The 12,771-nt window shown below is 34.5% G+C and overlaps 1 protein-coding gene across 2 annotated transcripts in view; it reads left to right on the forward strand.

The window, feature by feature from the left end:
* Positions 1-12,771, forward strand: part of LOC114881465 — a 45,091-nt gene that overhangs the window by 29,458 nt on the left and 2,862 nt on the right. Inside the window, exons 2-4 of one of the 2 annotated variants that reach the window (XM_029198274.2) lie at positions 4,969-5,183; positions 9,217-9,352; positions 12,413-12,546. In XM_029198274.2, coding sequence (XP_029054107.2) covers positions 4,969-5,183; positions 9,217-9,352; positions 12,413-12,546 — 485 coding nt within the window. The remainder of the gene's footprint in view (positions 1-4,968; positions 5,184-9,216; positions 9,353-12,412; positions 12,547-12,771) is intronic. The other variant, XM_029198283.2, reaches the window with a different exon arrangement.

Genomic DNA, 12,771 nt, shown 5'->3' on the forward strand with positions numbered 1-12,771 from the left:
GTTTGATATGTAACAACCTAATACTGTTTATTGCCAAAAAAATCTTAGTTAGGCACAAAATCAATTATCTACAAAATTTTCTATAATTATAAAAAATTTCTCTTCTATTGGAACAGAAAGTAGCGTGTATAATCCCAATAGTCTATGTTTAACATTAAGCAGGTTCGATCGGACGAAGAATATGGCAAAGTGATTGTGAAGGAAAACGATTTTGGGATCCAGGCTACGCTCGCCCTATTATTCTGGCAATAATTTAAGGGCAAGGGGTTGATATATAGGTAGCGAGTTTATGTGACGCTATTGTCTCGGGGTAGTGTTATTTATGGGATGGTTTCACCTTCCAAAAACGGAAGATGCGTGTTCCACGGGCCGTGATGCGAATAACAATCGCGCTGGGGCAGTAATTAAGGATTAGCGAGGTGATTAGCGAGGAGCCGGTATTTAAATCTCACTGGAACGATCTGGCAAGTGAAATGTGTGCTAGCTCTTGAGTAGAACAAGTGATTATCCTTGTTGAAGATCCTTGTACGACCTTTGAACCTACCAACCCTAATTGCTCCAATTTGACCTTTCTCTAATTAAAATGACACATTTAAGGATTTTTTAATAGGCATAGACTATTGCAGATTCCATTCTTATGAAAAATTAAAAACAATTTTCAATAAAAAAGAAATCAAAGCACAGCAGCCAATTAGTGTTTTAGAAATAATTAGGAATTATTAAAAATACTATTATTGTCAGAATAATTTATCTTATGTCAGCTCATTATTTATTTTAACGTAACGAATTAAATATTTTATTGATAATTAGCAAGCCTTGACAGGGAAGGCTGATATAAACAAATTGAAATGATTATAATAATTCTAAAAAATTGAAAGATAAATGCAGAAGTGTAATGGCACACATAACATAGATTGTTATAGTGCTATAAATATGTACTTAAAAATACACTTCACTGCTGTTCCAAGAGCATTTAAAATAAGAAAAGAAATATTAGGGGCAATAATACCATCATCAGTTTCTAGATCCTAATCAAATTACTGTAGGACGAGTTGGATAGAAAACTAAGAGAATGTCGTCCAATTAACGAAAACGATTTATGGAGAAAACTTTTCGAAGGCTGCGATCAGATAAGATCTGAAATATTAAGAAAGTTAATTCAACCGAGCACTGAGAATCGAAGATAAGAGAATATATAAAACGATTTTAAGAAATAATTTCTATTACGAGTGATTAATACACTGTAATTCAAGATGTAATCGTGTAATAGAAAAACGTTTCAGCTACTTATTGCGGATCATAACTATTCAGTTAATTTTCTTCATAAACTAACATTTTAATTCCCTAATGATTCATTCAGCTATTTTTCCCTTTTATTGCATAGAAGAATTATTTATAATTATTTCAAGGTGATATCAAACAGAAATTCTCACTAAAATTACTTGATATATTATCAAATTTAGAAATTACTACCCTTAATAAACTTATTTATTACCAATAAAGAAGAGCTATTTTCTGCAAAATTATAATTTTCTCACCTTCTAAATAACTTCTACTCTGAACCCTGCACCTTACTTTGGTTAGCGATAAATTACATTACAGATGCAATATCACACTGCCATACCGCAGCGTGAATAATTAACAAGCAACGCGTCTGTATGAAAAACAGTTAATTAATGAAGGAACTTCGTATACACCAACGTTAGTTGAGCACAGTAAATGCCACTCACGTACATCACGCGTTGATCTCCTAAATCCACCTTCAACTCACGACAGATTTTTGCCACCCTTTAAGCCGGAATGCCGACGAAACGGACCAACTTTTCAACCCGTTAGCGATAAGTGAAATGAGAGTTCATTATGTCTCCCTATCGCGACTCTATAAATATCGTTATAGGCGTACACATCGCATATTCATCCTGTTGATAGTTTAAACAGGTTTAACGACGAGCAAATAATTGTTTGGAGAAAGTTTAGATTGAATTAGAAGGGGAGAAGGAGGCACGGAAGTTAAAGTAAGCAAAGACACCCAAATTGGAACCCTTAAACTTATAGCAGTGAAAGCATTAATCCTTTTACCTAATTTGTAATTTTATTGAATTGTCAAAATATTAAATACCTAAAGTTGTGTGGTCAAAAAAATTTCTTTAATTTTTCAGTAATGGGTCAGCTAACCCCTTAGCTACTGACTTGATCTACTCTATGCTCCTATAATATTCTTGTTCATCAGGGATCTCAATTTACACAGATAGAAAAACGAGATTCTCGCGAGAACGAAACTTTTCCGCGATTGGAATTTAGCGTGGCAAAGAATAATCCGGATAATCTTGTGTATGCCCATTAGGTGGTAAAGCTTGAAGTCTTTGGTACCATTAGGTGTGGAAAAAGAAGTAAGCCTCATAGTTCCCCGCGGAGATATTTAAAAGTCGATGCCAATGCCGCAACTTTTTCCTTGTCCCTTTACGCGAATTCTCCGGTAATCCTTAGGTCGGCTAACGTTGATGCTGACGTTGGCCAGTTTACGCGAAAACTTTCTTAAGCACTTGTCCGTTTAAGTTATCATAGGATAAGTGGTCGCTACTTAACTCATCCTTGAAAAAAAAAGGGGAAGCAATCTCTCGTTCGAAGGAAACTCTTTTCTCCATTTAGAGAGCTGCTTTACCGCTAAGGGTGCAGCTATTTCAAAATAAGCGTTGAGTAGGTAACTATTGAAACTTTTTTCCATAAAACATCTAGCTGTCTTTCGCTATGATCATCATTACCTTATTAGTCATTTTGCATCTTCATTAGCTGTGAAAATGGTAATTAAGGCCTAGGTGTAAATATTTTTGGATTAGCCCTAATTTATACAGAGTGTGTAAAAATTAAAAAGCAAAATTACTACAGTTTCCTAAATTTTGAATTTTCACAAAATTTTCTAAATTTAACTTTTTACAAAATTTTAGAAATTATTTTGGGCAAAACACCTAAAGCCTTAATTAGAGTGTTATCGGTTCTATAATTAATGAATGTTACTGAATGAAGAAGAATAATTAATACTGAATGAATAAATATCTGATATTATTTCAGAATGCATATTTCGATATTAATGGAATTGTAGAACTACCATAAGGTTCGATTTAGTAGAATTTGGAACTTCAAGTTGAAAACTGACAAGGATCGTTAGAACCTGTCTGGCTATTCGATCTGATCTAATGTTCGAATTAATTGGATCTGTAAAACGTACTGCTGTTGGGATTACATTAGCCTCGAAACTTGTTAACGTATGGGAAACGTTGCTAGAACTTATCGAACATTAGCTATTATGGTCTAAACAACCACATTCACGAACTTTGTAATAACATACGGCTTACGCGGTATTACAGCTTATTCAACGAGTTGATTGATGAAAGTAGTTGAATTTGTAATATTGATGTTACTGCTCTATTCTTGTTGTGGCATAGAATAATTTCAGCAATGTTCGAAAGTCCAATCTTCAATTAAAACTTCATTTCAGATTATCAATCATTCTAATCCTCTAAATGTTACAGCATCTTTTTAGCTATTATTTCTGTAATATTTCAAAATATTTTGTTTAAAAATTTCAGTGTTTGACAGTCAAAGCCCTGCTATTTTTCTGATATTCAAAATTTCAATTTCTATTTTTCCATTCATTGAATTACATCTATAAAAATAAAAAAAGAATTGTACCAACTACTGCCACAACTATTATCCAATATTTCTATTTTTTTTAAAGAGGAAATTTGAAAAAATAAAGAAGAATCTTTGGAGCAATTTTCTCAATGACACACATTTCATAGGGGTTAATTTCAAAGAAGGTTTGAGTTTCGTGCTCCTCGGTCGGTTAGAAAGCATTAAAGAAAGCTTAGAAAGGGAAAGGGTGGAAAATGGTGTGGAAAATGCGTTTCGTTCCGCAAGTGGATTTCCCACCAAGTCTACCTTACTACTCGACTTTAGACAGAGTGTCATGCGACATTAGAACAGGGGATTTCTGCGAAGAATTGAATGGCTGGGCGAGAATTGATGAACAGTCCTCTGATACTTTATTTTAGCCTGCTGTTCACGTACTTTCACGATATATCAATTGCCACTGGCAGCAAGAATTGTATACTTAAAACACCTTTTCAATAAAGTTGGTTATATATCTTCTTCTGATCATTGAATGATATTAATCGATATCGATGATGTGAATGTTAATATATAGTTGTTAAACACCTTATTCTACAACATGCAATTTATTAACAAGTTTGTAGTAAGATATTTTTTGTTTTATTTAAGAAAAGCGTGATGGTATGAAAATTTATAACTCAATAATAAAAACCTTCAAATTTTAATGATACATATTCAAATTAATTATACTGATTTCAAAATTATTATCATGGTATTGAACTAGCAAAATATCTTACTACAGTAACTGGTGATTAAATGAAAAAATTAATGTTAAATTTCTGTTATTAAAGAAATCTTCAGACTAATTCATGTTAATTAATAACATACTGGTGCAATATCACTCACCCTCTGGATCATGATGCACTCCTGTAGAAGAACCAAATTCAAATTTAAGGGTTGAAGTCATATTTTGAAAGCTGGATTTCCTATTGAACATAACCAAATGGATATTAATTGTAATATCAATTAACCTAAGAAAGACAAAGGGGTGAACGACTTATCAAGTTCATTAATTAAAAAAGTATTAAAAATAATATATTGTATGTAGAAAATTTCCCGAAAATATAATATACTTTCAAAATGAATACTAAAGAAATGATCTTTTATTTTAAAAAATTAATGAAAGTGTAAATTGATAGGGGTGAGGGATAGTTAAAGACATTCTCTATATTAAAATATACTATATACGGTATCATATTAAACTCGCGATAGAAATTTTGCAGCTTGACATAAAAGAAATCGAAACTTGGCATCGACTATTTTAATCCAAACACAGCTGGCAAAACAATGGTTACATAGTTTTGTTTGCAGGTGTTCGCGGACTTACCAATGTATCTATCGATATTCCATTGGCCGTAGCAGCTGGTTCGACCGTCAATATGACCTGCAGATACGATCTACAATCAGACACTTTATACACAGTGAAATGGTACAAGGGTCCTGAATTTTTTCGATACCTACCGAAAGAGTTGCCACCGATCACGGTTTTCGGAGAGCTGGGTACCAAAGTCATCGTAAGTATTTATTTGCCAACACTATCACGTTCTGTTTGAGAAACAAACAATTGTTACTACAAACGAATACCATAGTTTTTAGTATGTAGTAATAGAATTGTGAATGAAATTTGTTTGTGAATAAAATAAATTAATTTTCTTTTCTTCATTTGTTTTCCATTTTATTTATAATTCTACTATAGAAGTGATTAAATATAAACAACTTCATAATCCGGTGAATGCTACTTAGAGAATTGTCTGTGAATTGTTTCGAGACAGAAATACCCTGGGAATTTCTTACTTATTAAAAGTTGGAAGGCGATCTGGTGCGAATCACACTTTACATTCACACCTGATGTGCAATCGTCGCAAAGCAGGGAAACAGAAGCAAATTTCCCAAATTATATTTCCTCTAGTTTTCCTAAGCGTTTGAAAGTTTGTTAGTAAGTACCATTCACGTACTGCTATATATAAATCTACTTGAGAAATGACAACTTGTGTACCTTGCCTTTGAAATATATAAGAAAATAAATTTCTGACAATTCTACTGAATTAATCGGAAAATTAAATTTTCAACTGGAGAAAGTATTATTTATCTTTTTAACGAATTGTATCAAACAGAAGAATCTTATAATTAGGTTTCTATGAATATAAAATAGAATTTTAAATAAAGTATTAAATTTAAAACCTGGAAACTAATTATGGATCAAATTTTCATTTTAAATGGAAAATTATTAGTCATTAAAATTCGAATTAACAGGCAATGAAAGATTAATTACAAACGTGCAATTTTATTTCATTAAATCTAAAATGAAAATAAAAATCGAACATTCTTAATTAAAATGTTGTGGACAGCTAGAGTTAACCCAGATAACGAATAAACTATTATCATAATATTTAATTACCATTTCTCAAGTAGCCTAAGAACACAGAGTTTGTCCTAACATACGAATCCTATCGTCCCTGACTCGGATGTTAAAATTTCTGTTCAGCATTCTAATTTGCTAAAAGGGTTCGCAAACAGAGCTGACCAAGCGAAATGTACCGGATGATCAGGAAAGAAGGTTGATCAATCTGTTGGAAACTTGTTGAACAAACATCTCGATGCTTTTATTGATTCTCCAACTTATTATGTATCTTGAGTTTAGAAAACGTACGAGCAACTGTCTTAATTAATTAAATACTTTCTGTGTTTTCAATGATTCTGTCATACAAATTTCCTTTTTAAGCTAAAAATTGATGTACCATAAGTACCATTTCGTGACACTTTTCTGTCATCAAATCATTTCAGACTTTCTATACAACAACCAGATAAAATACTTTCTATTCGATTTAAAGAAAACGTTCCATCATTTCCACAAATCATACAAAATGACTAAAATAGAGTTAAAAATCTCTGGAATTATTATTAAATTGCAAACGTCCAACTGTCTCGACGGCACTTTTGTCGAAAAATGATTACTTTCAATTTAACTGTACAGGTAAACCACAAATCCGTGTAGCTGAGTTCGTACAGGAACATTGCTTTCTTTCGTGCGCAAAAAGGAGTAACATTCCTTGATCCTAGAAAAACATTTCGCTAGGTATACAGTAGGTAGCGGTTGCACACGCTGTTCGCGTGCAGTCCAGATCCATTAGAGAAAGGAAAAAGCGTATACACCAGAAAATCAACGTTTCGACGCGAGTTAAAGATCTGTTAAAGTCTCTACGTGGAAACACGAGTTCCATGTACAATACACACACGAAACGGCACGATGGAGATCGACCAAACAACCAGAGAACCGATCCCCTGCACGCAATGCTTTTCCAATTAGATTTCAACGGTGGAAAGTACGGACAACCCTTGAACCGATAAATCGTAGTGGCACACCTACCAATGGTCAGAGAGAAATTAAAGGATCCAGCAAAATTTCTACTGCTAGCTAAAGCTCCAGAATTTCTTGCTTAAATTCTAAATCCTCAAATAAATTTCTAACTTTAAAAGAATATCTTGGATATTTCACTTTTTTAAAATTTTTCTATTTTATTAAAATATTAGAACTCTTATTCTCACATTTTCTTTTTTTATTTATTAAAATATTCTATATTATTAGAGAATTTATAAAAATATTCTACTATATAAAGTTTATGATGTATGAAATTGTAGAGGGTGCAAAGAAAAACTTTTCAACTGCATTTACTCCTTCTTTTTATAAAAAAAATTATGTTATAATTTAACGAATAACACGGTAAAAATTGCAACGTTTACTTTATTTGATAAAGTATTCCATTATACACTCAGCAATTATGAAAGATGTGAGGTATTTAAGAATTGTAAAGAGTGTAATATAAACAGAAACTCAAAGCTTTTTAGTTTGAAAACTGAAATATGAAACGAGTTCTTAAAGGTCTTTTTTTCCTTTAAAAAGAAATGTTGTTTTCTAGTTTGCTGAATGGCACAGTGAAATATCGCAACGTATATTGCATTTATTAAAATTTTCTATTATGAAAGGTGTGAAATAAAAGATTGTAAAGACTGGTGTGAACAAAAATTCAAAGCATTTCCCTTCAGAAAATGAAATTCCCTTCTTTATTTTTCTTCTTTTTTTAAAAACAGCTTGTTTTATGATTTAGTGAGTTCTGTAATTATGATGATTAAAAGTACTAATTACTTTGCAAGAATTATAAAAATATAAATAAAAGCTCGAAATCAAAATACAAAGACATCCACAATTTTATTACAACAGACATCCTTTCTTCCTTTAAAAGTGCATTTCTCAGTTGATTGAATGCAACTTTTATAAGGTTCACCAGTATCTCAATGTTTTTCTTTTTGTTCAAATACTGCAATAAGGAATTAACCATCTCTTTCCTTCGCGTTTCTGGGAAATTAAAAAATTCCATAGCACCAATACCTTAGTATATCTGAACAACTATCTCACTCCTTTTATTCGAGAAAAAGTAAAGAAGGAATTCCAAATATTTCAGAAAATATAGAATAACATGGTAGCTCGATAAACATTATTTTTGAAGAATAGCTTATGAGAGAATTCACACCGCGAGTACTAATTGTAATTTATACGCTGCCACTGGCAACATGTAATTAATCGTTGTTGTGAGGTATTGTTTGTCGTGAACGAGTGAATGTGCGAGGATGTCAAAGCGAGCAAGTGCGATCGATTTGCAATAAATGGTACGCGTTCTCGTCCACTCCATCCTGTGATCATCGATGCTGAATTGACTAAAATTTACATCGATAGATTACACTTACGGGGAACGATTGATTCCCATTACAAGTATCAATCAATTGTACCCTTTTGAAACGATTGTGAAAGTATGCCGATTAAACAAGTTAATTGTTGAGCAATTCGTTTCATCATTTGACAAATATACTGATATGGTTACCATTTTGTGATGTAGCAGAAAGTATTTATAGTGGAATATCAGAAATACATAGAAAGTTAAAAATTCAACTAATTTAAGAAAAATTCATTTAAATCATATTATAATAATTAATCAATAATCAACAACTAATAATTAACAAAAACTGACACAAACAAATTTCATTCCAATTCTCTGTTTGTGGAATAAAGTTACAATAGTTATTAACAAATAATATTATTAATAATAATCAACAGAAGTTGATATAAGCAGATTTAAAACTCGCGATTAAATTAGGCTTCCTTGGGAAGAATACTACATACATCCCCGATTCCCGTGCTTCCCCTTAGGCGTTCCCGAGGAGAATGACGATGTATACAAACAGAGAAAGGCAAATAAGCATTCGAATAGTTTCATGAACATCTGTATGTATACAGAAGCTGCTAAATAATTTCCTACCATATAATTCCCTATTAGAAATTAAAAGTTTTACATAATTAAACGGACTGCAAAGAAATGCATCCATGCCATTGATGCTTGATAATATCCCATTTCTCAGAATCCCTTCCAGCTCCAAAAACTGAGACATTATCAAGCTGTTACGATGGTAAAAGGACATACGCAATAATTGACATAAGCTAAACACGCAAAAGATGAATTTTCCCCGCTAACACTGTATCATGTCTCATTTCAGAGGGAACGAAGCGACGCTCACCATGTGGTTCTGAAAGACGTTCAACCGGATCATAGTGGCAAATACCGTTGCGAAGTATCTGGCGATTCACCTTCGTTTAATACCTTAATAGTCTCTGGTTACATGTACGTTGCCAGTAAGTATCGTGATTTTCTTTTCTACTCGAGGAACAGCTGGTAAGGCACAACAAGAAAGCGAGTAATATCTCGCGATAAAAATGACCGATGTCGAATAAAAGGAGAGAAAAAAAAAATTAATGGACCATTTTCTTTGGGTTGTATCCTCTACACACGACACACCATGCAAAGTTGCAATTATTAAGCAATTTCACAAAAAGGAATCGAGCCACGAAGAAGACATTAATTACCTTCGATAGCATGGTACAAACAACGCAGCCCTAGGGGATAATTTGTTTCTGGGAACATTCAGAAATTGTGCAACACTGTAACATTACCGGTCGCTTAAAAAAAAAACAAAAAAAGTATAAATGAAGTTCTCCTTGGAATACTGTACGCATAAATCATCCTATCCTAAGGGTTAAAGTGCCTAGTCCATTAAGCACATCCTGTTTCAGAGTTAGGTAAATAAATTAGCTAGATCCTTCCTAATTACCATGCTAATAACGACGATTACTTCGATCAATCAATGATCACATTTTTATAAAAGATCCCTAAGGAAAATGAAACCTACGTATCGAAAGTGTTAACACAATCACTGGAACTCAAAAGAGACATCTCCTCGGGTGATCTCATTAAATAACCCAAATACAGTTCTTTCATTGAATCACCTATTATCTGGCGACACTCTTAACCGAGTTACTGTTAATTACCCAACTTCGATCCAGCGCGAATAACCTTATTCCCTTTCAAAGTTGTTTCCTCCTGATACCTCGACGATGACCTTTCAGCATGCACTGTTAACTTTCGATAAAAACGTTGAACGAGCCGCACGAAGTTCAGCGATAAATCTAGCAGGCCATTCGTGAACCGTTACTTTTTCATTGATTCGCAATTGGCGACACGCCTGTTCCGACGTCGTTTCATTAGAGGAGGGAAACCAAATTCGAAGTTACAATTGACTTTTTGGTCTACCCATTCGTGATTTTGCCACAGTATTTATAATTAACTTTACAAATTAACTTGGTGCCTTTAATATTATGCTTTCCTAATTTCTATTTTGCTTTTGAATATCCCCCCGTGGCGATAATAATTATTTTAAAAATTGGTACTACTATGATTTTGGAGAAATAAATTTTGAATTAAAATAAAAAAGGCATCAAATTAATTTTTAACTCCTTAAGATTAGAAAATGTGAAAATAATAATGAAATGTTGCACACTCACCCCAAGTTGGGGATCCGTTAGGCGAGGTCCATTTTGGGTGATCTTTCTTCGTCCTCGTTGATTATCCTGCACGGTAAGCTGACATTGTCTCCGTAATGGCGGACAATTAAAACGTAGGGTGACGAAAGGAACAGAGGAGACAAAGGATAGAGTAGTTTCCTGGGGTCTCGTTCCCACCGTCTCGTATTCTCGTTTAACGACGCCACAATCACGATAGCGATTCTTCTTTGAAGAGACCAGGACGATTGCCTCTTCTTTCCGATCACGGATCGCTCGTAAAAGCTCGATACTGGATCGATCCTTCGAATCTTGACTTGTATCCATCCCTCCTCGCCACTAGATTCTCTTCCTTTTTCACCATTCTCACGGGACTGGATGATCGTCCATAACATTACTAGACAAGTTCAAAATGGTAATCTCCGATGATCGTGTCCTTGAGAGGATACGGGACGAAGGAGTTGGCTATATCAGGCGGAAGTCATTCAGCTGAAGTGAGACAATCGTTTGACAGCTCGGGGGAAATCGACTGCCTTCTGTGGATGGTATAATGATCCTTCGGGATGTACATGACATGTTATGTATACAGGATACGACGACGTGAAGGTCCTTTCAATTTTATTTGACAATGGTGCTCCCAGCCTTCTTGCGGCTTAGAGGGATAACAGTAAGAGTCGAACAAATATGGTAGCAGAAAAAAGTTGAAACAAAATCAACTGTCTATATAACAGTGAAGTTGCTATAAAAGTTTGTTTGCCTCCTTCTAAACTTGGATACTATTTTCCAGTTTTTGATCATATGCAGTGTATAATACTAGTTCAAAATTATGCGCAAACTTAAGGCACAAAATCAGATTTAAAACGAAGTGTCATATCATTATTCAACGACACGAAGTACTTTTAAAGTCAGAGGAAACTGGAGCTCGTTGAATATTTGACCCAGTATGAAAATTAAATGAACCTCGTGATTGAGTATATAAATATACAGTGTGTTCAACGAGGAGTGGCATCCTTCGAGGGGGTGGTAGCTAGGGCGATTCTGAACAACTTTTTCCTTTACCAAAATGCTCGTTAAGGCTTAGTTTTCGAGTAATTAATGAAATACACCGACCAATCAGAGCGCGCATGGGGCGCAGGATCAGCTGTGAGAGTGTCGGCTACGAGAACCGCGCTCGACCGATGCCGAGAACAAACTACTTACTCGGAACCACGTCGGTTCGTAGCCGATACTCGCGCGGCTGAGCATGCGCACCATGCGCGTTCTGATTGCTCGGTGATTTTCCTTAATAATTCAAAAACTAAGCCTTATCGAGCATTTGCGTAAAGGAAAAAGTTGTTCAAAATCATCTCAGCTACAGGACCCTCAAAGGATGCCAACCCTTAGTCGAACACCCTGGATAAAAAAATTCTTTTCAAACAAAATAGAAAATATTTTTGTGATTTTGAGAACGGAAAACGTCTGATAATATATTTTAATTTAAAGTGCATTAATTATGATGTCTATAAAATCTTACCAATCATAACTCGACTCTTTAAATTTACTGAAATGTAAGCTGCATGTTCATGTTTCAAAATTTCTCAGCGAATTCGCCAGCTCTGTTTATCGGGGTCAGTAAACGCCGCAAGAAGTCGAAATCTCGGCGAGAAGCGCTTTTCAACGTCGGTGAACAGCGGACTCGAGCGTGCAGCGATGCCTCGTTGGTGTCAAAGCGTTTTTACTGGCGGGTTCTCTGAGAAAGAAACGTAAAAATGCAGCCACGAGAAAGCGTAACAGTTATCCAACGAGACAAAAAAGGGACGCTATATCGTCCCTGACGTGTCCCGTTTCTTTGTTGCTAACAGATCCGATAAATTCCAGATCTACCGAATGGAGATCCCCAAGTTAGAGTGGAGAAGATACGATACGCGGTCGGGGACACCGTACGTGCAAACTGCACTGTTCCTTCAGGAAAACCACCAGCGAATGTGACATGGACTGTCAATGATGCGCCGGTACGTTGATGGATGCAGAAACTTTCGTGGAGTGTTCGCCTGCTACTCTCGATAAGCTGTCATCATGACAGAGATCGATATGTTGGTTCCTCTTGCTTGCGAATTTCGTTGGTTTAATAGATTTATGAAATATTTTAAAATATATTCTTTGAATGAATTATATTATTCTTGGGAACACTGACCTAACTGGATGGGATGAGGGTGGGTCTGGACCTATCCAAACAT

This window comes from Osmia bicornis, chromosome 7, assembly GCF_907164935.1.
Source record: "Osmia bicornis bicornis chromosome 7, iOsmBic2.1, whole genome shotgun sequence".
In the NCBI taxonomy this organism is placed as follows: Eukaryota; Metazoa; Arthropoda; class Insecta; order Hymenoptera; family Megachilidae; genus Osmia; species Osmia bicornis.